The 26,939-nt window shown below is 55.8% G+C and overlaps 1 protein-coding gene across 5 annotated transcripts; it reads left to right on the top strand.

The window, feature by feature from the left end:
• The first annotated feature begins 10,142 nt into the window (after positions 1 to 10,142).
• Positions 10,143 to 21,474, top strand: NINJ1 (ninjurin 1). Of its 5 annotated transcripts, XM_043453628.1 has the most exons (5): positions 10,143 to 10,381; positions 18,333 to 18,347; positions 18,562 to 18,787; positions 19,615 to 19,773; positions 20,883 to 21,474. In XM_043453628.1, the coding sequence occupies exons 1-5, from the start codon at positions 10,307 to 10,309 to the stop codon at positions 20,915 to 20,917; spliced, it is 510 nt and encodes a 169-aa protein (XP_043309563.1). In that variant the 5' UTR covers positions 10,143 to 10,306; the 3' UTR covers positions 20,918 to 21,474. The 5 variants fall into 5 exon arrangements, with proteins under 5 accessions (XP_043309563.1, XP_043309565.1, XP_043309564.1 ...); XM_043453630.1 differs by lacking the exon at positions 20,883 to 21,474 and having other exon boundaries at positions 10,146 to 10,381; positions 19,611 to 19,771; XM_043453629.1 differs by lacking the exon at positions 18,333 to 18,347 and having other exon boundaries at positions 10,160 to 10,381.
• The last annotated feature ends 5,465 nt before the right edge of the window (positions 21,475 to 26,939 follow it).

Below are 26,939 nucleotides of genomic sequence, written 5' to 3'. Positions count from 1 at the left end.
ACCTCTCCAAAACATTACTAGCATTGGCTTTAGCACACTGAATTTTTTTTTAAAAATTATGTATAGGCGTCAAATAAGACTTAACTGCTGCTTAAGTGGGCATTTTTGGAGAAACATTATAGGCAGAAGGAGAAACACAAGCAAAGCTGTCATGGAAATGATAGCCATTTTCAGAAACACAAGAGTTGCTTCCTGAAGCATGATACCATCCAATCTCATCTTACCGAGAGGGTGTCAGGTAAGACATTAATGCATGTCACGCCCCATCATGGAGAACCACTGAGACACAGCATCTCAGCAGAAACTCAGCCTGTGTTTTCATGTTTCCAGTCTCTCTCTCCCCCCTCACTCTCTCCCCCTTTTTCCCTCTCTCTCTAACAGTTTTAGCAAGAGAGGGATCAGTGAGTCCTCTGTCCAGGACAGGGTGAGTAACTCACATGAAAAAGGGACAAGCTGCATAGCTTGGAGAAAGAGCTGGAAAACTGACACCCTCAGAGCGGGAGAGCCCAGCCCTGCTGGCACTCCGTGAAAGGCTATTTCTGTCCTCCCTGCATTCAGATGGAGACATACCATCCAGTGCAGTAAATGCCCCTTTGTGCTAGATGGGTTTCCATCAACTTACGAGATGTCTTTAGTGAGAGCTGGTTGCACCCTGCCCTGGCCTCTGCCCAGCAAAAGTCCTGCCAGCTGGGACACCAGAAGAGCCAGCAACAGGAGAAGGGCATTTGGGGGAGACACCCTGGAAATTTCAGCCTCTGCACAGTGCAGGCAACACCCATGGGCTAGATGGGCAGCCAGCCCCAAGAAGAGGCCAGTGACCACAAAGGGTCCTGCAGGGCCTGGCTCTTGTGCATGCCTTGAATATGGAGCTGGAGGCCTCAATGGTCTGGTGGTTTGGACTCCCGAGCAATGGTAACCCCAGAACCAGCCCCTGGGTTTACCCAGCCCCCATCCCACTCCATGTTGGACCAGGAGGATACACCTGCCTCCAGCCTGCTCCTGAAGGGACAAGGGTCCTTTCCTGGGCAGGCCAATTCACCCCCCAAACCTTCATACCCTCTCCCTTAGATGGGAGGTGGCAGCTGTGGAAGTGAATGGAATATCTCAGCTTCCAAATTCTTCCAACCAGCCTAGGCTGGAAGCAAGGAAAGAACCAGAGGCTAGCCAAGCAAATGGAATTCACAAGCAGCTTCAAAGAAGAGGCTGTGGAGACCAACACTGTCCGATGGAGAAGCACAGCCCAGGCGTTACAGCGGGCAGGCAGCAGCCAGAGGGCAAAGGGCAAGTTAAAGTGAAACCATCTTGCTCCCTCACCTGGCTGCCCCGCAGTTATTCTTAGCAAACAAAGTCCTCTGAAACCCTTGCTTTTTGACTGCATAGGCTTTACCAAGATGAAGGCAACCTTGCCATCTGTTGGACCGAATTTGCTCATCAACTGTGAGAAATGACTGATGCCAGAGCATCAAGAATCCAGCCAACATGAAGACTGTGCCGGCTGACCCTGGAATCTGAGCAGGATCCCTCCTTAGGACTCTTTCCTTCATGGATTTATGCAAGTGAAGTAAAATGGTGCCTTTGCAGTACAGGCATTTCTAACATGTTACCCTGAGGAGTCTTAGCTTTTCCATAGAAGGAGAAACATGCCCTGTGTGCTGAGGGGTGATTGGGGGCAGCATCTGAGCAAAGGCGCCAGAGCCAAGGCTGGTGCTCAGCAGTGGGGTCTCCTCCCCTCTGCACCCTCAAATCCTCTTGACTCAAATTCCCACCCTGGGGCTCAGAGTGGGGTCCCCAGAGCAGCCACACCAGCTTCCCCAGGACCTGGGTAGAAATGCAGGGAGTGGGTAGCGAGCAGCGTCCCTTGGCAGTTCTGATGCTGGTCCAACCAGGGTCAGAACAAGGACACCTATGGGGATGGCACCACATGATGTCCACAGACACAGGGGCCACTGTCCCCTCCCCACCTCAGAGCAGGAGGCTCAAATTCCCCACCCTGCTGTGGCTCCTAGGGTATTTTCAGGGGTCTCCCTAAGGAAAGTCGGAGAAGGCAATGGCAACCCAGTCCAGTACTCTTGCCTGGAAAATCCCATGGACGGAGGAGCCTGGTGGGCTGCAGTCCATGGGGTTGCTAAGAGTCGGACACGACTGAGCGACTTCACTTTCACTTTTCACTTTCATGCACTGGAGAAGGAAATGGCAACCCACTCCAGTATTCTTGCCTGGAGAATCCCAGGGACAGGGGAGCCTGGTGGGCTGCCACCCATGGGGTCGCAAAGAGTCGGACACGACTGAAGCAACTCAGCAGCAGCACCCCTAAGGAAAGTGAAGCCATGGGTCAGCCCAGAATCTGAGGTGGGCCTCGCTTCTCCAGGGAAGAGAGGAAAGGGCCTGGGGCAGCTGAGTGCTCCTGTGAGACTCACCTCTGTTTTCATGAAACTCCCAGTCCCCATCTGGGGCAGGTGGGGTGAGCTCAGGAGACCTGGGTTCAAACCTCAGCTCTGGGAGCCTTAGTTTTTAAGCAGGCTGAATGGGTGCATAGTGAGAGAGTTCGCACCAAAGCCCCAGACCAGCATCCCTCAGCAATGTTTGCTAGTTCTACCCTTGACCTCTTGGTGGCGGTGTCTCCACTTGTCCACAACCTGTGGGAAGTTGTGGGTGCTAAAGGAGACAGCCCCAGCCTGAGCCTTGAGACCCTCAATATGGGTAGGAGTCTTGGAAGGCGGTGGGAGAGACCTGGGGGTGTGAAAGCATGCCCTCGGGGGCATCTTGGGGTTTTCTAGAGGAGGCAGCCACCAGGCTTGGATAAAGAGGACACTGACCCTGGCAGGAGAAGGCAGGAATTGGCAGGGTGGTCTTCAGGCTGGATGTACACAGGCCCCATCGGTCCCTCAGCAACTTTTCTCTCAGCACATGGTGTGCAGCTTTGAGATCCAGTTTACCATGGAGGAGCCATCATCAGTCCATAGGACCTCGTCATGGCCTGGGTTTGGGCTTTCTGGCCAGCTGGTTCCCTGGACAGGGCAAGGCTAGCAATCAACCTTCGGAACAGGAAGTGGGGTACCTAGACTAGACCAAACCACAAGCCACCTAACCCACCAGTGCTCCAGACACCTGTCCTCACTCCCACACTCACCTGTGGCCCAGTAGCTTCATGGTTTGAGTCAGCGGTCACTGTCAGAGCCAAGAATATGGAGCCCCATCATTAGTGGTTTGCAAAGCACAGGCTGGGCTGAGCTGGCTAGGCTGAGGGACTCCCGAAGCCTGGACAAAGTAGGCATGGCCAGGGCATGCCCGGAGCAGCCACTAGGCGTGGGCTGAGTGTCAGCAGCACCTGGGGCTTTGTGTCTGGTCGGGGGAGGAGACAGTTAACACACAAACAACAAGCATGGGGCTTTCAGGGGCTGATCCAGGGCACAAGCTGAGGGAGGCCAAGGCTACTGCAGACAGATGGTAAACAAACCGATGGAGTACAATCCGATGTCATGAAGAAGCTGGACACGTGGAGACCTGGGAACAGGATCTTCAGGTGGGGAATATGGGGAATGCAAAGTCCTGACACAGCGATGAGTCCAAGGAACAAAGAGAGGGCAATGAGGAGGGTGAGGAGAGGGGAGGATGCAAGGGTGTTGGCTATATAGGTCCCAGGAGTGAGGATTTTCATAAGAATTCAGAGGGACTTCATCTGGTCAGGGATATAACCTGATTTACTTTTTCAAAATAGGACTGTGGGGAGGGGTGAGTGTTTTAATCTGTTTTATGTCCTGTGTTTAAAGGGGGGGGAAAAAACTTATTTATTAATGAAAAATATAACACAAATAAAAACTAGGATTAAGGTCAGCTGTATCAGGGGGAAAAAAATTCCAGTATCTTAAAACAAGATAGTTTTTTGTTTGTTTGTTTGTTTGTTTACACTTAAGAAGTATTGAGGTGGGCAGGCTAGGGAAGGCCTGGGCTCCAAGGGGACATGGGCTCCAAGGGGACATAGGCTCCTTCTACCTTTGGCTCTGCTGTGTGAGACTCCCATTCCCAGTCTTATGGTCCAATAGAGCTACTGGAGCTCCAGTCATTACATCCATATTTCAGCCAATAGGAAGGTAGAAGTAATAAAAAAAAAAAAGAAAGAAATGGTATTCCTCCGTCCCTTTCCTAATGTTGCACACCTCTTCCAATGCCAGAATGTAGCCACACAGCCATACCTCAATGCAGGAGAAGTTCAGAAGTGCAGGAGAGACCCCTATTCTGGGAAAACATTGGCTGAGCTAAAACTCAGGCATCTGTGACTGAAAGAGAAGGGAAGAAACAATAGCAGGGATGGCCATTATCCCTGCCCCTTTGACCTGCTGTGGGAATGAGGACTCGGCTGGGCATAGACTCCTATAGATGGCAAGCGGAGTCAGCCCCCTCAGGACTGGGGAGAGACCGATACACAGACGGCAGGACAAATGGGCGGATCAAGTCTCCATGGAGGAAGCTGCGTCTCACTGCTGTCTCTCCACGGTACTGGGTGGGCGCCTCCAAGTCACCCAACCTGGCTCTCACACTCTGGTGAAGGCTACAGAACATCCAGGCACTGTCCTGTTGGTGATATTCCAGAATACGATGAGCATAACTCAGCGACACCCTCGTGGGAGAAACCCACTTTGGTTGGGTGGTGAGGGCCTAACTGTGTGACCTTAGGCATGTCACGTCTTGCTGGAGGACTGAGTGAGGTGGTGCGTATGCCCACCTGGGTGCACATTTCACGCTGCCTAGTCCATTACCATGCATGACCTTGCCCAGTGCCACCCCGTCCTTAAAATGAGGGTGATAACACAGAACCTCCTCACATGCCTGGCCTCCCTCCTCTGTCCTTCTGGAAATGGGGTGGCAGCCCTGCCCTGCCGCCTGGCTCTGAGCACCGAACGGGTGGGAAGTGTACTGCCTGGAAGTGCTTGATAGGAATGCAGAATCCTAGGCCTACCCCATAGCCATGACAAGGCTCCCCTCGAGTGGGTAGCAGGCAGTCAGGCCAGCAGCTCCCAGGGAGCACCAGTTGCCCCAGGCTGACCTCCAGCTGGTCCCCCTCCTCCTGCTTTCCCTGGCAGTGGGCATGTGTGGGCTGGCCTGGGCCCTGGCAGAGCCAGGAGCTTCAGTTGCAAAGCCAGCCTCCCAGAGCAGGATTGAGCACAGGCCTGCCTCGCTGAGCCTGGGGCACCTCATGCGTGCCACAGCACCTTTCCAAACTCCTCTCTCTCTGTACATGGAAATGCCCTCCCTGTCTCCTTGCCCCTCAGAGATGGAAAGAGGCCAGGGATTCAGCCATTTGTGAAGGTTCCCATTCACGTGATCTATCTGAATGCACATCTTCCCAGATCCCAGCTGACACAGCCATGCTCTCCCCACAGTAATTCAGGGATGCAGGCAATATTCATCCTCCTCCAAGTGCTGTGTTGGGTGGAGTGGGGCCCAGGTCCTTCTAGACATGAGACCCCCATCCCTCCTGATGAGGAGTGAAGCCGCCCGGGCATCTGGTCTCTGTCTCACCCAGAGCGTGAAGCCACCACCCTAAGAGCCACTCGACTCTGGGGCCTATTCTGGGTGATGTGGCTCTTGACTATCACTGGCCAGCAGGATTTCAGCACCTTCTCAAGGGGGCAGCATGAGGAGGGGGGTGAGGTCAAGACCGTCATCATCCCCATTACTGGGAGCTGGTCTGGGCTTCACCCGGGCTGGGTCACTGCATCTTCAGAGCATCCCCATTTTACAGACAGGAAATGCACCTCCAGTGACACAGATCAGAATGGGCAGGTGAACTAAACATCACGCGACGTGTGTGTCTACACGTGTGTATTGCCTCCACATGAGCCCCTCTCCTGTGTGTCTCTGCTGTGGAAGAGCGACTGGCCCTGTCCCTCCCAAGCCCACCTTCTCTCTTGGGACATTCCCCAGTGGTCACTTCCCCATGGACCCAAGCCTCACAGTCAGAATCTGGGAACCAACCTTGGAACCCATGCTGATCTCTCCAGCAGGAGAATCTGAAACCAGGTAGATGTGAGGACATCCAAGTATGGACCGCCCCTTTCGGTCTGTCCCGGGAACAGTCTGGTAAACAGCACAGGCAGCTGAGGATGACAAAGCAGACTGGGGAAAGTCCCTCCCTGAGGACAAGCATATCTGGAGGATGAGACCCTGCCAAGGACTGACCATGCCCCCATCAGCTCTACTCAGGGAAGGTGAAGTGCCTGCCTGGGTCTCTGGTGGTCAGTACAGAGCATGGTTACAAACCCAAGTCTAAATGCCCAATTATTTATTCAACCCTGATCTCTCCTAGCTTCCTCCTTTTGGAGAGAGGGAATAATGAACCTCAGCACAGAGCTGCCACGGGGCCCACGTAAGAGATCCTGGGGACACCCACCGAAACTCTCTCATCCAGTAAACAGGCAGGAGCAGAGCCCTCTCAAGCACGCTCCTCCCACCTCCCCCACCTGCCCCAGCCCTGCACCTGGAGCCTCCCCTGCACCCTCAGGGCCCTCTCTCCTGGCTGCCCTCTCCCAAGCCTCTCCAGGAGCCAGGCTGCTGCTGCAGCAGGGATTTCCAGCTGCTTGTGTTTAGTTACACTTGGGTCATGTGAGAATAACAGTAATTGCTACTTGTCACCATGCCTGGGTCTGACCAGAGCCCCAGGCACTGCTGTGTCCCCGCTCATGTTGGCCTTGTCAACCAGGACTGAGGCAATAGCCCTCTCTGTGAACCTCAGTTTTCTCAGCTATGAAGTAGTGGGACAACAGCAGTTCCTTCTTCACCAGAGGGCTGTGAGTGGACAGAACTGAGGCCCCGTTAAGATGCACTGGGCCCTTAGCAGCGCTGCAAGTGGGCAGGGCCTGCCCACACCTGCACAAAATGGAGGCCTGTGGGTTTGAGCTGTGGCTGCAGGACTTTAGGGCTGTGGTCAGGACAAGTTCCCAGGCAGCCTAGCCCATACAGACCCTAGACCCCAGGGTCCCACCATGGCCAGAGCCCTGAGGAATCAAGCCCAAACAGCTCACTGAACAGAGGAGGAAATCATACAGTCACATCGTACAGTCAGAAAATATCCAGCTGGGTTTAGCCAGGGCTGTGGGCATCCCACGGCCCCCAGCCTGTCCATCACCACAAATGATGTGGACGTGCCAGCATGTCAGGAGGAAGGCCTGAAGCAAGATTTAGAGGAAGTTTCCCTTTTCTGATAAATCTCCAAGGTGACTTGCATTTTCCATGCTTTCAGCTTCACTTTCAAAACTCCTTCTAGGGATTCCCCTGGTGGTCCAGTGGTTGGAAATATGACTGCCAATGCAGGGGACAAGGATTCCATTGTCCCCTGGGAGGACTGCACATGCCACGGGGCAGCTAAGCCCACACACCACAACTAATGAGCAGGGAGAAGTCAATTCTGACTCCATGTTGAAATGGTTTCTTTGACTTGCTTTCTGTTGCTTTTATTATTATAATTACACATAATGGCCTGCCTCAGAGAATCCTACCCCTCTGCCTGACTATTAAACTAAAGTGCCTTTGTTCAGAACACTGTCCTTGTGTAGATGGCAAGAAGGACGAAATTAACACATCACTCTGCCTGAGGCTTGCTGTTCTAGGAGATACTTGCAAGATTAAGTGGACTTTTTACTTTGTTTCCTCACCTCCCCCTACCTCTGGTTCATAAAAGAACCTGGCATCCTAACAAGATGGTTATTTTGAGGCGTTAGTCTGCCATCTTCTCTGTCTCCCAGCTTTCTGAATAAGAATAAAGTCGTATTCCTTGTCTCAACAACACCTTATCTCTTGGATTCATTGGCCTAACATGCAGTGGGCAGAGTGAGCTTGGACTCAGTAACAAAGCTATTGCAATGAGAAACCTGTGAACCACAACTAGAGTAGCTCTCACTTGGTGCAACTAGAGAAACCCTGCATGAAACAACTAAGACCCAGCACAGTCAAAATAATTAAATCAATCAACCAATTTTTAAAAAGATGATTGTTTAAAAAAAAAAAAGCCACTTCTAGCAGCAAGGGTCAGAGAAGGCAATGGCAACCCACTCCAGTATTCTTGCCTGGAAAATCCCATGGACGGAGGAGCCTGGTAGGCTGCAGTCCATGGGGTCTCAAAGAGTCGGACACGGCTGAGCGACTTCACTTTCACTTTTCACTTTCATGCACTGGAGAAGGCAATGGCAACCCACTCCAGTGTTCTTGCTTGGAGAATTCCAGGGATGGCGGAGCCTGGTGGGCTGCCGTCTATGGGGTCACACAGAGTCGGACACGACTGAAGCGACTTAGCAGCAGCAGCAGCAGCAAGGGTAAGGCATTAGGCAGGAGGAAACAAGGAGGTCTTGGTGTGGAGGGCAATCACAGGTGAGGCAGGCACTAGGTTACAGTGCTCATGGATGCCCACCTGCTGGCTGGTGTTGACTGAAAAAATACTCACAGCCTAAAAGTTGAGAGTTATATTTATTCAGTGGAAATTTTTAGCACTTCTAGCCCAGGAGACAGCATCTCAAGTAACCCTGAGAGAACTGGTTCCAGGAGGTGAGGGGAGGAGCCAAGTTTTGCAACAAAGGGCAGGTAGTCTGATCATCAGAAGATTATTGTTATTTAAAGAAAATGAGACATTCCAAGTTAAGGAAATCAGCCTTTTTCTATTTATAGGAAGACGCAAGAGTCTGTGCTCACTGAAATCATTCCTTTCACATGCACCTGAGCTATGTGTGTTTTCACATCTTGAACTTCCTTTCTTCAGGGCTCACCATAGGAAATGGCTGTAGTCTGCTGGCTGCTAGATAGCAGGTATTCTTTGCTTTCCTGAATTCCTTTAGGGCTCACTAGCTCACATTGGAGGGCTGCAATCACTTATGACCGTGGCATCCTTGTTTACTGACACAGCAGGACCTATTTCATTTCTCACTGGCTAGACCAGCCAAGAGAGCAACAAGTCCACTGCTTACAGATCCACGCAATCCCCCCAGTTCTGAGCATGGCCCTCCTCGGTCTCTTCCCAGATATGCCTCAGTTTCCTCCCATGTCAAGTGAGAGGGTAACCCCTGCTTCGCAAGGCTATCCCCTATCACCTTCCATCTGCCCCATAACCCTGTTCCAGGCCACAACACCTAGAACAGCGCCTAGCATAAAGCAGGCACTTTGGTTACAGGATGAATGAATGAGCTCTAGGCCAGTGTAACTATCTCCCGACCTTGGGCACTGCTGCTTACTCTCTCGGATCTCTGGTTTAACAGGAGGGGAAAGGTCACGCCCACATGGCCTTGGTCAAGTGCCTTGTGCTAACAGAATTTAGCAGACACTATGAGAGAAGGCAGAAGGTGGGGGCGGGAATGGGGGTGGAGGTGGGCAGTGCAACTGGGAGGAGTAAAAAGCTGTTGGTCCTGGGAGCCAGGTCAGGGTCAGGGCAGAACACAGAGACCCAGACCTTCGCCTACCAGGCCAGGGAGATAATGCTTGGCCTCTTTGCACCCGCCTGGCTTCTGGGAGAGGCCTGCGTCCCAGGAAACAAGGACTGAAAGAGTCAAGGGCTGGAGGAACCAACATGCTTTTGCCACCCCTAGCGGCTGGCACCGGCACAGACAAGGTGCCACCCCAAACAAGGGGCCCTGCCTGAAGACACAGAGGCTGCTCCATGAACGGCGGCAGGCACAAAGATCTGCTCTCTGCCCCCTTCTGAGTGCGTGGGAGGCCTTCACGTCCCCTTTTCCTAGAGAAGGCCAAAGTTCAGAGGATGTGACACCCAGGCGACTCGCAGGTTTCGTGTGCGGGGCGAGCGACGTGTTGGCGAGAGCTGCACCGGGGCCCCCGGGATGAGCGTCATCCGGGGAAACACAAAACCACACCCGCGGCAGCACCCGCTAGCCTTCATGGCGGTTAGCGAAGCGGCCAGGGAAAGGCCGGTTCTTGCCCTCGTTTTATGGATTACAAGTGTCCACGACAGGAACACAGAAGGCGACGTGTGTTACCACGAACACGAGAAGTCGGGGACCTAACAGAACGGAAACTCAGCGCGGGTTCCCCCTGCCATAGCGGTCCACACGGGGCAAGTCCCGAGTGGCCTAAGCCCCGCCCCCCGGCTTCCGCCAGGGGGTTGGGGGCGGAGTCTGAGGGCGGCTGCGTGCGCCGGGCCGGAGGAAGGCGGGCCGGAGGAAGGCGGGCGGTAGGCGGAGTCTGAGGGCGACTATGAGCGCCGAGCTCGAGGGGGCGGGCCGTGGGCGGACCCGCAGCGGGGTCTGTGTGCGCGGCTGGGGCGCGGGCCACGCAGAGACCCGGAGCAAAGCTGACCCAGTGCCTCACCATGGACTCGCGCCCCGAAGAGTACGAGCTCAACGGCGACCTGCGCCCGAGCTCGCCCGGATCCCCAGACGCCTCGGTAAGCATCCCCTCCCTCCATGCCGCTGTGCGACCTTGGCCGACGCCCGCCCTCTCTGAGCCCTGCGCCCGCGGTTCCCAGGCACCTACGGGCGCCGACCCGCTGCGCGCCGCGTCCGCAGTGAGGGTCGGGGTGGTCGCCATGCCCCCTGCGTCTCGCCCCCTTGCCAGCGTGGTGGCGGGGAGCCCAGGGATGACCCGGGGCTCAAGCCACTCTGGAAGGTTGGGCTGGGGCGCAGGCGGTTGGCAGGCTGCCGTAGGTGGCCCGGGGCAGGTAGCGCCCACACGGAGCTGCGCAGCCGTGGGGCCTGGGCGCCACCTTCACTCCGCTTTCCGCGGGCCCCTGCCTTCCAGGCTCGCACACAGCGCTCCAGCTCTGCCTCTGCTCCGGTTCGCTGCGTGCCGGGAGTAGGCGCAGAACGGATCCCGGCCTCTGGGCTCCAGGCCAGCAGCGGGCAGACAGTTACGTCACTTACGGTGTCCACAGCGACCGCACAGTCTTGTGCATGCCCTGATGGGGAACTTGGGGCCGCTGTGGCCTCCTCCCCTCTCTCCCCCCGCGGGTTCTTGCGCCTCAGTCCGTCCTGCTGGCCTTGGAGCGCTGTGAGCATGGGGACAGGCCCTGGCAGTGGTCCCATTTAGATCCAGTACCCTCCCACCCTGGGGTCCCGTCCCACTGTTGGAGCAGGGCCAGAGTAGCGGTTGGTAACCGGCCTTGCCCAGGACCAGCACTTCCCCAGGGCCTGTGTTTGTGGCGCAGCCCTGAGCACCACCCTTTGGTAACTTGTTGACATTGGCCATTCTTTCAGTTTCTGACCCCCTGGGGATGGGGGCAGGGACAGAGACCTCTCAGTCATGGACACCAGACTAAGGCCGAGACTGACCCTGCTCAGGTGTGGGTGACCAGTCCTAGGCGATGTTATAGTAACAGGCCATGTTAAGGGGGTGGAGGGCAAACATGTGAGGCAAGCAAGGCCCTGGCCTGGGGAACAGGCCCTCAGCAGGCAGGGATCCCTGTGCTCAGGGGTCACTGCCATTGGCTTTGGGACTAGTTGCCGGAGCCTCAGCCCTGTTCCACTCAGTCTGAGAGCGGAGACCAGTCCTCACGGAGAAGCCATGGGCAGAGTGCTGAACGCACAGGTGGGTGGGAAGACTTCCTGACCAATGGGGACATTGGCACTCAGCCCTGGGGTGTGAGTATGTGTGGAAGGGCATCCCAGGCAGGGGGAACAGTGGGAGAAGGGCCCAGCGGCTGGACCACCAAGTACATCGGGGCTGGGTATAGGAGGTCAGACCTTGCCAGCTGTGGAGGCCATGGAGGCTCTGGACACTCATGTGAGAGGGGACACATTCTTCCAGGGGGCTCCAGTCACAGGCAAGGAGGCTCTGGGAGAGAAAGTCAGGACTGACAGCTGCTCTGCTTATCCAATCCGGGGTCCAGGCCCACCCAACACTGCTCTCTCTCCAGCCTCTGCCTTCCGCTTCCCACCCTCAGGACCTGCCTCACTGTGCTCTTAGGCACATCATGTGTGTCTCAGTTTCTTATTTGTGAAAGGGGATGAGAGCAGCACCTCCAACAGAGGGTTATGAAAGAAAGTAAAAGTGTTAGTCACTCAGTCGTGTCTGACTCTTTGTGACCCCTTGGACTGTAGCCTGTCAGGCTTCTCTGTCCATGGGATACTCCAGGCAAGCATACTGGAGTGGGTGACCATTCCCTTCTCCAGGGGATCTTCCCGACCCAAGGACTGAACCTGCATCTCTTGCCCTGCAGGCAGATCCTTTACTGTCTGAGCCACCAGGGAAGCCCTCAGAGGCTTGTGGTGAGGACTAAATGGGCTAATGTGTGAAGTGCTGGGGGAAACTGGACACATAGTATTCACATTCCTGCCTGCCAAACTAGATCCTCTTTCAAAGATGACATCCCGGCAGGGTTTAGGAAGGGCAGCACCTTCTCCCAGGTGCAGTCCGCTCTCCCCCCATCCTGCCATAGGCACGGCCCTCCCCCTGCACCTCACCTGGCTCTTCCACAGCCTCCCCTCCCAGTGGCCCCTGCCTGAATCTGAGTCCCAAGGTCCTGCTTGAGGAGGGGTAGAAAGGCTTGCTGGGAAGAGGAAAATCCCAGGATCTTCAGATATGTCCCCACTTGAGCAAGAGCCCCCAGACAGGATGTGTGGGCTGAGTCACCACGATGTCCTCAGCGTGCCCCTGGCTGCAGGAAGACTGACTGGGAGCCCAAGCCCAGAGCCCCCATCGGTCTCAAGATGCCCTGCTGCATGGCCTTGGGCAAGTACGGACTCTCTCTGAACCTCAGCTTCCTCTTCTGTAGAGTGGGGAAGAATCACTCACGTCCCAGGGTGACTGGACTCAGAGGAGAGTTGTATGTATAATCCAAGGGCAGATGAGCTGTCAGGCCAGGGCAGTGAGGGAGCTCCACAGATGTCCCCCTCCACGTGCTATGGCCTCCATGCAAGGCCAGTCTGCTCAGGGCCCCTGCTGGAGTGAGTTGGTGTCTTTAGTCAATTAACTCACTTTTGGATGGCAGCAGAAGAAATAAGAAGCATTAGTTATATTGTGAAAATAAATGTGGCCATGCCCAGGGTTTATCTGAGGGGGCAGCTGCCTGGGACACTGCAGCAGACTCTGGGGCTATATCCAGCTGAGGACGCAGCAAGGCGGTGGCAGGACAGGGTGCAGTGAGGCTCGTAGGGCAACATTTGGGCTTGGAAACCAAGTCCTGGGAGGGAGGGTTGCTTGCATAGCCTCAGCTGCTGGGAGAGGTTTGCTCTTTTTCTCTTAAACTCTTTTTTTGGCCTTGCTGAGCTGGCATGTGGAATTTTAGTTCCCCGATCAGGGATTGAGCCTGTGCCCCCTGCCTTGGACTTGTGGAGTCTTAATCACGGGATCACCAGGGAAGTTCCAAGTTTGCTCTTTTTCTCATTTCTGCTCTCCTGGCAGATCCCGAGGCTGGCGGGGTCTTGGCCATGTTCCAAAAGGCAACCCTGACGTGGCCGCGCGGTCACTCCTGGTCAGTGGTGAACCCACAGGAAGCAGGACTGCCCAACGCCGCTCAACTGCTGCGAGGACCACCCACCCCAACCCTGGGAAACTTCCTGTCAGGAACTCAGACATGGAGCAAGAGACCTCCCGAGGCTGGCTGGGCACAGATGGTGTGGGGACAGTGCAGGAGTGAGCTAGTGTGACCTGGGGTGGGTGCCTTCACGCTGAGCCCAGGCAGTGGACACAGTAGCAGCTTCTGCCCCACACTGATGGGTCAGACAGATCATACTCAGCCCCAGCAGATCCTACTTGGTGGGTTCTCAGGTCCCAGCCCAGAAGTGAGGACTCCAGAGCCCCCACTTCCACTGTTGCCCACGGAGCCCAAGGGGAGTGGCCCTATGCAGGAGTGGCTGCAATGGCCAGCATCTGAGCTGGGCTTCACTCAGCTCCTGCAGTTTCTGGGGCTAGTCCTCACTCTTCCTTGTTATGGACTTTCACCATAGAATTAATTACAAATGGTTACAGTTCACTTGGGAGGCAGCCTTTCAAGGCGGTGTGGCTGGGTGGCAAGGAAGAAGAACATCCAGTCCTGCCCTGCACCAGCTGTGTTCTAACCAGCCACTGGGCTTCTGAGCGTTTCATTCATTCCCCGTCATATGCCCGCCTGCCCATCTTATAGCTGAGGAAACAGCACAGACCTGTCACTCTGCTGGTCTGTGGTGTGGCAGGATGTGGAGAAGATAAAGGGAAGGCCCACATCCACATCCCACCTCTTCCCAGAGCAGCTGATGAGCCTCGTAGATTTTGGGGGCCTTGGTCTCTCATTCTTTAGATGTGAAATTGGGCTCTGGGAAGGGGTGCAGGAATTCCCATGTGGGAATCTTGTTCTGTGCTTGTACCTGGGATTTGGAGTCAGTGGCAGAATTGGGGGCAGGCAGGATTGGAGGAAGTCCATAACCCAAACCTTGAGGTCCTGCAGAGGTTCAGTCAGCCATGGCCCTGGCCTGCCCTCATCTCCCAAGGAAGCAGAGGGTGTACAGAGGCTGAGGATGGGCCAGACCTCGTGGGCCCAGCCGGAGGCCATGGGCAGCCTCTCCAAGCCCAGGGTGAACTGGAGGATGCACTGTGTTGAAACTGGGTACTCTGAGTACCGCAGACCTGTTTTGAATCTCGCTTCTGTTCCAACTTGCCTCCCTGTCCAAGCTGAGGTTGCTCAGTGCAGTGACCCTGGGCCAGGTGGCCTGGGTCCCTGTGAGCTGCCTGTATACAAATGACTGGGGTGAGGCACTCTGTCCACAGAAAGTGGGCTCGAGGAGCCAGCCTTGGGGGCACCCCTGCCAAAACCAGCTCCTTCCCTGCAGGCTCCTTCCTGACTTTTAGAAAAAAGAAAAAAATTGGCAACCCTGAGCTCACTCAGCTTCTGAGATGCCACTGGGGTTTCAGCGAATTCCTCTTGGTCCCAGGGACACATTAAACTGGGCGTTTGTTCCCTGCACTGCCCAAGTCATGGGCAGAGGTCTCAGTGGGAGGGTCCCAAGTGTGACTCCTGGCAGCTGGGTGGTGGGGAGGTGAAGCTCCACACCTCTGCAGGATGGGCTCTGACTTCCCCCCAGCTTGGGTGACCTCCTCAGGATAGCACCTTCCCTGGGATTCATCTGTACAGTGGTCACCTCTCGGGCCCAGAGCTCTCCCCACAGCTCAAAGCCCCTCCCCAGAAAGCCTGGGATACCAAGGACAGACATGAGGAAAGTGAATCAACCCTGAAATCCACCCCCCACCCAAGGCCCTACCACATAAAGCTCCCCGGGCCCCCTCCCCAGTGTGGACATGAGGCTGTGCCGTGTCATGGATGGCCCTTAGCTTCAAGGTGGACAAGCTGGATTCAAATTCTTATCTGCCCCTCCCTCATGGTGGCCCTGAGTAAGCCCCCTTGAACTTTAGTCTTCCACTCTGTAGAATGGGAGAACAGTGCTCTTTCTTACTGTTAGTATACTTGGTGGGTGGTAGAACTTCCCAGACTGTGGCCGGGGGTGTACAGATGGGAAAACTGAGGCCCAGTGAAGGGAACACGTTGTCGAGGCTACACTGCAAGCCTGTAGTCAGCTAGGGCTTGTCCAGAGCCCCCTCCCCACCAGCCGTCTGGCCTGCAGCCTCTGGCCAGTGCTCCTTATCACTGCATGGGTTGAATAGGAAGCATATGGCTCTGTGGGCAGGAAATGTCCTGGCCAGGAAGGGCATATGGGTTGAGGCCCTTACTTGCTCCCAGGGGCCCTGAGACAGTGACCAGACCCCCCAGAACCTCCTGGCACGTTTGCTCCATGGCCCTGTTGCACACCTAGGGTGCTCAACCGCAGCGGGGGCTGGGGACTTCTGAGCACTCAGCCTCACAGGTGACCCTGACCCCAGCCCCCTCTGCAGGGCCGGAGGAGACCGTGGTGTCAGCTCTCAGAGCTTCTGAGTCCTGGGACCTGGGATCAAATCCCAGTGCAGCCCTCACTTCCTATTGACTTTGGACACATTTCCTCCCCGTACAGCCTCAGTTTACCCCTGGTAAGCGATTGTGAAGACAGGGACTCCCAGGAGGAAAGCACCGAGCTGAAGGGTGAATAGGATGACGGGCTGTGCCCTGGGCACCCAACGTGCAGGGCAGTGGGGCTCTGCTGCTGCTGGCGTCATTGTGTATTTGAATGCGTGTGTGGTTGCATAGGCGTGAAATATTTATACAGCTCAAGAGAGTTCAAGTGAAAGAGGAATTCTCCCTCCTGCCCAGAAGCCTCCACAGTTAGCCGCGTGTGTGTTTGTTAATGCGCACACACATGTGCATTGTGTGTATGTGTGTACATGTATGTGTACATATATCTACATGTGTGTTTGTACATGTGTAGCATGTATACATGTTAGTGTGTACGTACATGCTTATATATATTGTGCTTCTCTATGTGTGTGTATAGATGCATGTGTACGGCGTGTATATGCTCATGAATGTGTGTATTTGTTTATGTATAGCTCCCCTGCCCCCAGAAGGTGGAAGCTCCTTGGAAGACCTGCACCTGGCTTTTTCTCTGAGCCTAGGCCACCCTGGGGCCTCAAGGGAAGATGTTTTGGTGTTCCTGGTTTATGAAACTTATGGGCACATGGCCAGCAGGCCAGGGCCTCCAGGATGCCTGCACCCAGTGGAGCACATACATGATGGAGCATGGCCAGCTGGGCCACTTCTCAAGAGCAGAGCTGGGAGATAGCCTGGGTGCTTTTGAGGTGGGGCACAGACCCTGGGGAGGAGTGATGTGCCCTGGGTATTCTTGGCCTAGGCGGGCGGCCCACCCAGCTGTGAGTGCAGTTGTAGGCCTGGTATGGAGGCAAAGGAGAGACCCCACTTGAAGAAAGAAAGAGGCTGTACATGGACTTCCCCAGAGAGCAGAGCCAGGGCACTGGGTTGGACAGAGAAGGTTTTCCCAGCGAGCTCTTGGGTCTAGAATTTTAAACCAGGGGGATTTGCTGCTTAAGAACAACTGGCATTGAGGGAACACAGGACACGGGAGTCTCTGTTCCCATGCTCTCCCTCCTGGGCCTGTTTTTCTAGATTAAATTTAAACTCTAAAAGATACAATGTAGTGATGACCTAGAGGGCTGGATGGGGAGGTTGGGAGGAAGGTTCAAGAGGGAGGGGATGTATGTATACATACAGCTGTTCACTTTGTTGGAGCAGAAGCTAACACAACATTGTAAAGCAGTTATATTCCAATTTAAGAAAGAAGATATAATGTAAAAGTAGTTTTACTTCTGTATTTCTGTAATTTCCATGATATGTATAGTTCTGTAATCTCCATGCTTTCTCTAACTACAGAAAGTAGAGGTTTGCCCTCCCCAGAACCCCCACCCCCCATCCCTGCATCTTTCATGAGTCTAGAAATAAGATCTCCTGAATGGCCCCAGGAGGCCTAGGCTCAGGGAGGCCTGTGGACAAGGGGCCAAGGCTGAGGGGTACAGGTTAGTTCTGGGAGGTTGGGGAGGGGCCTGGCCAGGGGCAGCTTGAAGAGGGCAGATGGGCTGGCTACCAAGAGGAGGCCTGGCAGCTTAGAGTTGCCTTCAAGTGAAACAGTCGTCCCAGAGGCAAACTCCAGTCCCTTTGGGGAGCGGTCTGTGTGGCCTGGCCTCCAGCTTCTGAGGCCAGCCTTCTCCTGCCTAACTCCCCTCCCTGCTCCTGCCCCTGGAGAGAACCTAGCCTGCAGAGAAAGTCAGCTCGGGGTGGGACCTTGAGGCATGGAGGGCACTTGGGAGTGACAGGGGCCTGGCCTTGAGGACTCGGGATGTTCTCAGGCGGAAAGTGAGGGAGGAGGTATCCGAACTCATGTTCGCATTTTATCAATACAAACATGAAGGCGGGAGAAGCTCTAGAGAGCCACACGTCATGACCAGTAGGACACTCTAAGGGTGACCTCACGTTTCTTATCACAAATACTAGTAATAACGGGGCAGGAGGAGACTCTGGAGGGGTCGATGTGTGGGGGCCTGGGTGTGGTGATGGTGTCATGGTGCATACTTAGCTGCAAACTCCTCAGGTTGTTCGTGTCACTCACATCTCACTCAGTAAAGTGGTTTAAAATTGTTTTTAATAAAAAAGTAAGGAAGAAGCTAAGTTTAGCTGTAGATTAGAATACTGAGGCATCTCTTGAGCACCTGCTGTGTGCCCGCACAGCTGGGAGATGGCCTCGGTGGATCAGCCATCCCAGGAAGGCTTATTTCACATGTGGGCGAGTGTGTGGAAATCTGAGATCCAGCTGCTATCACGTCACTTCCCGCCCTGGCACCAGTCACCTCCTGAAGGGAAGGGCGGGCAGGGGCACGCAGGGGAGGCTGCCAGGCGGCCCCACCCACGGCAGGCAGATGGTTGGCAGCATTTTCCCGTCTAAAACCAGAGTGCGCTGAGGTTGTGTTTTCTTTCCTTTCTCTTCCAGGACTTGATTCCTAGGGTGGGTCTTGCAGGGCTGTACAGTCTTCTTCTCTGGGCCTATTGTTCTGTTAAGCAGCACATCCCTTTCGAGCCTCATCTGCTGACCTGATCTACCCCCACCTTCTTGCCAGTACCTAGGAAGGAGACCAGGCTCAAAGTAGGGGACACCAGGGTGGGCCCGGGCCTGCAGCCCCCTGCTGCAGAGCCTGGCCTGACCACCCTGCTCCCTGCAGCCTAGCCGCTGGGGCAGGAACCGCCCCATCAACATGAACCATTATGCCAACAAGAAGAGCGCAGCCGAGAGCATGCTGGACATCGCACTGCTGATGGCCAACGCCTCCCAGCTGAAGGCCGTCATTGAGCAGGGCACTGGCTTCGCCTTCTTCATCCCCCTGGTGGTCCTCATCTCCATCTCCCTCGTGCTGCAGATTGGCGTGGGCGTGCTGCTCATCTTCCTCGGTGCGTGCCTGGGCAGGGGGCTGCAGCCGTGGGAGGGCCCTGGGGTACCCCTCTCCTACAGTCAGCTGATTCTGCCTGCACACACTCTGGGATGGGTCACTTACCCGGCTGAACGTTTTGCAGGCCCTCACGAGCCGCACGGGAGCCCCAGCCTGCCTCACTAAGCCAGGTGGTCCAAAATGTATTAATAGCTCCCACTGTGGCCCCCAGAGGGCCCTTCATGTCCCTATCCTTCCACTGACCCAAGCTGAGGACACAGGAAAACATCATAACCATGCTGTTGACGTGTATTGGGCACCTACTATGTACCCGCTAGTCCTTAGGTGGTCCATAGGGATCGGGTGATGGTCCTGCCCCCCAGGTGAGGGTCAGGTGTAGAAGCAGCAAAAATTTGAGCTCCCCTCTGCCTCCGCCTGGCTGTGTGACCTCAGGCAGGTTACGTGACCTCTTGGGCCTCTGTTTCCTTGCCTAGAAAGTGAGTGTAAGGACAGCCTTGGGTACGTGTGGGAACGGCTTCATTATCACACGCCAGTGCTCACAATGGTGCTTGCCTATGTGTGTGCAGTACATTGTGCCTTAGAATCCAAGCCTGGGCCTCCGGCCTCCACACCTTCCACTTCGTGGTGAGGTGCCAGGCCCCTCTGAGTTTCTTTTCACAGAGCAAGCGGGGCTGCAGCAGTCAAGCCAGAGATACCAGACTGCCTGAGCCAGGCCCCATTTTTGGCAGTTTTAAAGCAGGCATGTCTCTCTCTGGGGTTGGGGGGGCGTAGAAGAGGGCCCCATGATATCTCACAGCCCTGGGCAGTGCCTGCTCCTCTCACAGTTAGGTATGACCTCAACAACCCTGCCAAGCATGCCAAGCTGGACTTCCTCAACAACCTGGCCACTGGTCTGGTCTTCATCATCGTCGTGGTCAACATCTTCATCACTGCCTTTGGTGTCCAGAAGCCCACCATGGACATGGCGCCCCGGCAGTAGGGGCTCAGGTGAGCTGGCAGGGCCATCCGCAGCAGGGTCTATTCCACCCGCTCACCCCACTGGGCTGCTGACTCAGCGTGGGAAACTCAGGGTCTTTTGTGCAGACCTCCCGTGACTGCATCTGTCCTTGCCCAGACCTTGCAGGGTGGGTGCCCCGGGCATGTGCACCCCTACACCATACTCAGCCCACTGTCCTTGCTCAGAGAGACCCAGTGCCTGCCCAAGGTGACCCCACTTGGGAGCAGAAGCCACAAGGAAGTCAAGTGAGCCTCGTAACACACTCAACAAGCCCCTTTTATAGGGAGGTTGTGGGGGCTCAGATGCAGGCAACCCGGATTGTCACGAGGGCAGATACAGAAGGCTGGCAGGTCTGGCACATGTCCTGGCCAGGGTCGCACAACACAGGTCCACAGGGCCCTGGACCCAGCAGTCCTCAGGCCTGCCACAGAGGCGAGGCGGGTGCCACAGACAGACCCTCCACAGCAGAGTGGACAGGAGACTGTCTCTACACAGCAAACACCTGTGTGTCAGGGACATAGGAGGAAACCTTCCAGATTGACCAAGTGGATGATGAAGCAGGTTGCTGGGAGCAGGGCCTTTGTGTGGCCCTGTTGTGAGTATCTGGCTTCCACCTGCCCCCGCCATCACTATTGGCCCCACCTGGCATCGATTCACTGCCCAGCTGCTGGCCCCAGATTGTTATTCAGTCTGTCCCTCGTGGAATCCTCTGGATGCCAGCCTGCTCCCTCACTCATCGGATGACAACTGGGCCATTTATTAATCACCTGCTGTGTGCCCCAAACACAGTCTTGAGTCTCCCCAAGCATCAGCCTAGTGAGGAGGCCCCAAGGTCCCCACGGCACATGTCCACCCACCAGCCCCTGCTCTCAGGGTGCCCTGTCAGAGCGTGCCGAGCCAGGCTTTTAAACCCTGACAGTGTCCCACGGGGGGACACTGTGGCTCTCCCAGGTCAGGATTGGGCTGACTCTGGAGTCAGAGTAGCCCTGACATTTATGGGCTGGTTAGCAGACACCGCGCTGAGGCAGGGTCACCAGAACAGAGCTGGAGGCTCCTCTGGCCTTGGTGACTCCATGCCTCTCCTCTCTCTTCTCTGCAGGTGCCCCTGGATCGTGCCTGGCCACAGCTGCCTAGACACAGGAGGTGCCTTGCCCTTGAGGCCCATCATCCTGTGCACGGGATTCCCCTAAACCGCCAGAGCCCAGGCTGGCCTGGCTGGACTGCATCCAAATAAGCCACGTGTGCTCAGGCCACTCTGGCCACACAGGGCCTGCCCCGTCCTCAGCTGCTCCTCCTCCTGGAGCATGGAGTGGCCAGGCCCAGAAGATGGAACTGGTGAGCCCTCAACAAGGGTCATCGTTGGCGTGGACATGCAGCAGGCCCAAGGATAGGGATCAAGGGGCTGGCCCCATCTTGGGACATTTCCAGAGAGACGAGGTGATGCCTGCCCTCTGCCAGTGCAGCAGCATCCTGGCCTTGTGCGCTGCCCACCCTGGGTGACCTGTGATCTCTGCACTTCCTGACCCAGGACTATAGACCATCAGTGACCCTGTGGGTCCCCCACCGTGGCCACTGACCCAGACCTCACACCTTCCACCAGCAGTAACTGGGCAGGGCTTTAGCCCCTTCTTGGGGATCTGAGCCCCCACTTTTCTATGTATAAGTAACCAATAAAGCTGATTCTTCTCCTCGTGTGGCTCCCAGCACCACCCTCCCTGCCACCCAGGCCTGGGTGCTGCACTGTGCCCCTCAGACCCCCAGCCTATACAGCCCTCCTCTCTCCCTGCCTCCAAGCCTGTGGTCTATGGGAGGAGCAGCCTTTGTTGGCATCTCCAGACATCACCCCCACATGCATGTCCTTGGGGCAGTCAGCTCAATGACCCCTGACCAGAGCCTCGTGAAGAGTGCTAGCACTCCCACGTTTCCTGCAGTTTACATGCCCAACTAGCTCCCTTCTATACCCAGAGTACTGGATCAAGGAGAGTGGGGCTGATGCCAAGCCAGCCTCGACCCTGCAGAGACACCACTGAGGGCCAGGTGCTGTCTCTGGGGGCTCACGGAGCCACCTCTCACCTGGCTGGGACCCCCAGCTCCCTCCGTCCACCCTGTGACCACCGAGCCCTCACTCTCAGCCCCCTTGTCCTCTCCTTTCTGACCCTTGCTGGCCCCATTCCCTCATCTCGAGTCAGCAATGCCCTCGCCTGGGCCTCTCCCCGTGGGATACCTGAGAACTCCCTCCAGGCAACTGGAGCCCGGGGAGGGGATGCAGCCCCCAGGAGCTCCCAAGGCCCCTCCCCCATCACTTCTCTTGCCCTCCCCACTCTGAGCCTGGGGCAGCTCCAACAGACATTCAGATGACCCCAGAGTCTTCTGTGGGGCTGAAAGATGAGCACAGAGTGATTGATAAACAAGAGTGCTTATGGGTGAGATGATCTAATCTGAGCTTTGCTTTAAAATGAATAACTCAGGGAAAAGGGACAGGGAAGCAAGATTGGAAGTGCTGGGGACTGCAGAGCTGGGGCCCCAGAGCCAGCTCTCTGCTCTGCTGAGTGTCTGAATGTCCCGTAAAGAGGGCTACTAAAGGTGATTCACACATGGGATGAGATCCCTGAAGAAGCAAGACCAGCAGGTAGGCAGTGGGTGGACACATGTTCCCAGAGGAGCCGATGAGCCTGGGGCCAACCTGGTCAGAGGAGGGCAGATGCACAGCTCTGGGACCAAGCGGCAGAGAGGCCAACCTCTGCGGCTGGTCACCATGAGCACTTCGGCTGTCTCGTTGCCAGGAAGCAGCAGGGGTCAGTCTCCTGGCTGTGAACCTGCCCCACTACCTGGCCCTCGTGGTGGATCCAGGGTGGTATCTGGGCCCGTGCCCCCAGGTCCAGCCCCGTTCAGGGCTCTGCACAAGTGAAGGCTACCCAGAACTATAGCCCTGGGGTAGCCTGAAGCAGTGTGGCCTGTGGTGTGGGCTGCCTGACAGCCACACCAGGGGGATGCCAGCCTGTGTGGACCATGGACATGGCCAGCAGATGGCTGAGTTCCTCCTTTGGTCAGGACAGGAAATTTGCCCAGACCTAACCAGAGAGGGTAAGCCCCAGGTGGCTGGATGGGTCCTAGGTCACCAAATCAGGCTGGCCTCTACAGGCACTAGGGGCATTGGGAACAGCGCATGACAGAGGGTGGGTATGTGCTTTCAGCCCCTGACAGCCTCTGCCCCAGCTGCTCCCCCACAGGTACCCCTGACAGCCCCTGATCTCCCCACCCACCAGCACCCAGGCTCATGTCAACAGACCCGCCCCCGACCCTCACTGTGGATGTACTCGGGTCTCAGGGCCTTGGCTTGTGCTGCAGTTCTCTAGGGTCAGGGCTGTGCCCTGAGTCTTCCCCAATGGCCCTCCTGACCACTGCTCCTGGTCACTGTCACAGTGGGCCATTTGGGTTTGCTCGGCCTTTGATGTCATTGGTTGCATCACTGCCCACAGTGTCCCTCTGGGGCCCTCATCTGAGCCCTGACTACCCCCACGTCATCTGGCCCATGATCGGGGCTGTTGCCTGAGAAGGAGGGCCCTGCTCACCATCTCCCTGAAGGCTCAGGGAGCTCTGCCTGAGCTGGGGAAGGAGGTGGACCCCTAATCGCACTTGTACTTCTATTTGATCTGCTCTGCCCTTCCACTTGATGCAACGACTCAAAGCCTGTGCTCAGCACTGTGTCTGGCATACTTAGTCTAGGTACTTAGTATATGTCTACAATAGATCCACTCCTTAAGTTCCAAGCTCTGCACATGTGTTACAGTGGCCAAGGGATAGACAAAAAAAAAAAAAAAAAAAAACACGGGGCCCAGAGAGCCGGTCAGAGCCAAGCCCTGCTGTGCAGCCGCCCCTTCTGGGGCCCCCACTCTGCCATCCCAGGGGACAGCAGAGACCCTGAGAGTAAGTAAGGGGCTCAAGGAGTAAGAAGCAAGGACATGTATGTGCCAAGTTGGGAGACTCCACAGAGGGTCACACGCGGGGAAGTCAAGAGTGGGGGAGCTCTCAAGGCTGATGCTCCAGGACCCAGGACCAGGAGGGAGCCCTGTGGAAGGACAAGCCTGTGGTGCATGAGCCGCAAGGCCACGTGAGCTGGGGCTGGCCTTAAAGGACTGTAGGATGGTCAGTGCGGGGGAGGGGGAAGTCACGAAGAGCTAGGAATTGGGGCGACTGAGTGAGCTGGGAGGATTTTGTGCTTAACTTCCTTGCTGTACAATATAGAGAGATGACGAATGGATGGCAAAAAGATTATAGATTGATGGACAGATGGATGGAAGACAGACAGATAGATGATAGATAGATGACAGATAGGGGTAGGGATAGATGAGTCATCCCCAGGTCACCTTGGGGTTCTCCTCCCCTGACTCTCCACCCCCAATGTCCACCCTTCAAGGCCCAGGCCCACTTGATCTGAGAGAAGGAAGGACAGGGTGAGGCAGGGAGCTCTGAGAAGGTGGGCCAGGATGGGATGGGATGGGGCCAGGGGAGTGAGAAGGTGGACTTCCGCTGCAGGATAGAGTGGTTCCTTCCTGCCACACCTGCCACACCCACCTACCCACTTCCCTCTCTCTCAGGCACCTTTTCTCCCACCTGCCTTTAATGGAATTTAATTCCTCTTTTCTCACTGCATTACTTTTAAGAATCCAAGAGCAGAATGTTCTAACATTTTTCTTCTCTCTCTCGAGTATTTATTTCAGCGGAAACGAATTTAACTAAGCTTCTGGGTCTGTGTGTGGCCCAGGGAAGATGCCCCATGGCAGCAGTGCCCCCCGCCCAGACCCTGCCTTAGGCCTCAATGCCCTCTGAGGGGATATGGGGCTTCAGTCCTGCCTCCAAGTGGGATAAGAATTGAGGTGCCAGCTACCACTGAGCCAGCGCTGAGGAAGAGCACCTGCTCCATGCTCCCAAACCCCCACACAGTCTACAAGATTGGGGCCCCAGGGCCCACCCAGCAAGGACCTGACCTGCAACTTGGTCAGGTCTGGGGTTTGCGCAGAGGTTTTGGTGTGTGGTGTGGGCACTCTGAGATAGTCCTCAGAGCGCTGACCTGGCGGGTTGAAAATAACAACCCCAGATTCCAGCAGTGTCAGCACCCCTGTCCAGATCTTGTGCCTTCTCCCAGAGGGGAACCCTGCATTGTGCAAATTGCAGTTGCATTTCCGGCTCCACAGGCAACAGCCTGTTATTTCACTGGGCCTGAAACCATATCCCTGAGAGCATCTAGGACCCTAACTGCCTCAATCACAGGACCTCTGCTCTTCACATACACACCTCCTTCACAGACACACTCCTCCTGAAGGACCCTGTCACTTCTTTCCCTCCCACCCTCCTCACATCCTCCCTCACTCCCCTCCCAACACCTGGGAGCTCTTCCCCACCCAGGCAGACTGGAGATGGGACAGTCATCCCAGCACTGAGGTAGCTGAGGTACTGTGGGAGATGAGGAACTACTCTTCTTACCAGAGTTTGGGGGGACTTTCCCAGTTGAGGTGGCATTTTACCAAAGATCTGAAGGTTGAGTAGGTGGGGGGAGTGGTGAGTAGTCTTCCAGATGAGGGAACAGCATGTGCAAAGGTAGGTGGGTATGGATCATGAGCAGTTCCAGTTGTTGAGCTATGGAGGTAGGGACAGGGGACAGAAGGTAAGGGCCTGTCCCAGGGGGCCAGCAAGTAAGACTGTGACCCTTGGCCTCTTTCACACCTTGATGGACTTAATTCATTCCAGGTCATGGTTACTGACTGAGCAGGTAGTTGGCAGGGGGCCCTCACGGGGAGTGGCGCGGTGCCTAGACATGGATGCTCCATGGTTCCACCTCCCCCAGTCCCAGCCTAGGAGTGTGGTCATGGTATGGCAGCCACAAGCCAGGGGCAAGCAGATGGAGAGGGGCCTGGCTGGTGTCTGGGCTGTTGTCACAGACTTCGGCTGTGGGCACCAGGTCCAGGCACAGTTGGAGGAGGGGCCATTGAGGCTGGGATCCACAGAGGGGGTTCAAGAACAGCCTGAACTCGGGGGGCTGCTTTGGACCACCAGGGCAAGGCCTTGGGTGGGTCATTGCTGAAAGGAGAAAGTCAGCATTCGCAAGATGTGGCCCAGTTTGAGCCAAGGGAATCGGTGCCCTGGACTACCGCAGCTCACCAGCTCACCTGAGACCCGGGAGCAGCACCGACTGCCCCTCATTCAGGGGATGGAGCCCTGCCACAGGGCCTCACGGGTAAGTACTTAAGTACCAGGAGCTTCCCTGCCACAGGGCCTCACAGGTAAGTACTTAAGTGCCAGGACCTTCCCTGCCACAGGGCCTCACAGGTAAGTACTTAAGTGCCAGGACCTTCCCTGCCACAGGGCCTCACAGGTAAGTACTTAAGTGCCAGGACCTTCCCTGCCACAGGGCCTCACGGGTAAGTACTTAAGTACCAGGAGCTTCCCTGCCACAGGGCCTCACGGGTAAGTACTTAAGCACCAGGACCTTCCCTTCCACAGCCTGTTTCTGGGATGTCCCCTCAAAGGTGTTTCTACTTAATAGTTCAGGACTGCTAATCACAAAGGATATATATCAGGGGGGTATATAAGTAACATTTATTTCAGGAGACTGGAAGACTGAGATCAAGGCACTGGCTTGTCTGGTGTCTGCTTTGCCTGCACCCCACACACAGTGGCCTCATTGACGTTTACCTGGATGTCTCGATCACCTACGGTCAGGCATCCGGTGCCTTCACCCAGCGGTGCCCTTTACCCAGTTCTACCTGTCACTTTCACTGGGCACATATCACTTTTACCCAAGCACGTCTGTCAGAGAGCAAGACTATCCAGCTCAGGATATCCATGCTCAAGGAGGGGTCCTGTCTCTTTGAATAGATGGGTCAACTAAGGCTCAAGAGTCTGGAGCCACCCCCCCAGGACCGGCAGGGCAGAGACGGATGAGCTAGCGGTAAGCTGTGCTGTCCGGGGCTTCAGGGCGGGCGGGAGGGCTCCTCTGCCCGGCTCTCCCAGGCCCTGGCCCTCACTTTAATGACTGGGCATACAAATGAGTGAATGAACCCACAGGCTGACTGAACGAGGGCCAGAGACCACGTTGTGATGCTAATTCCTCTGCTTCCCGTCTTGCTTCCCTCCCACATGCTGTGAGAGATGGGGG

This window comes from Cervus canadensis, chromosome 30 (assembly GCF_019320065.1).
Source record: "Cervus canadensis isolate Bull #8, Minnesota chromosome 30, ASM1932006v1, whole genome shotgun sequence".
In the NCBI taxonomy this organism is placed as follows: domain Eukaryota; kingdom Metazoa; phylum Chordata; class Mammalia; order Artiodactyla; family Cervidae; genus Cervus; species Cervus canadensis.
The sequence above is the reverse complement of the archived record's forward strand: the minus strand, read 5'-3'. Positions and strand labels throughout refer to the sequence as shown.

Bases quoted from the DNA above. Each gene is read 5' to 3' on its own strand.
- NINJ1 (XM_043453628.1), top strand. From the start codon at position 10,307: ATGGACTCGCGCCCCGAAGAGTACGAGCTCAACGGCGACCTGCGCCCG. The intron at 18,788-19,614 runs GTGCGTGCCTGG...TCTCACAGTTAG, and splicing joins CGTGCTGCTCATCTTCCTCG to GTATGACCTCAACAACCCTG. The intron at 19,774-20,882 runs GTGAGCTGGCAG...TCTTCTCTGCAG, and splicing joins CCCCGGCAGTAGGGGCTCAG to GTGCCCCTGGATCGTGCCTG.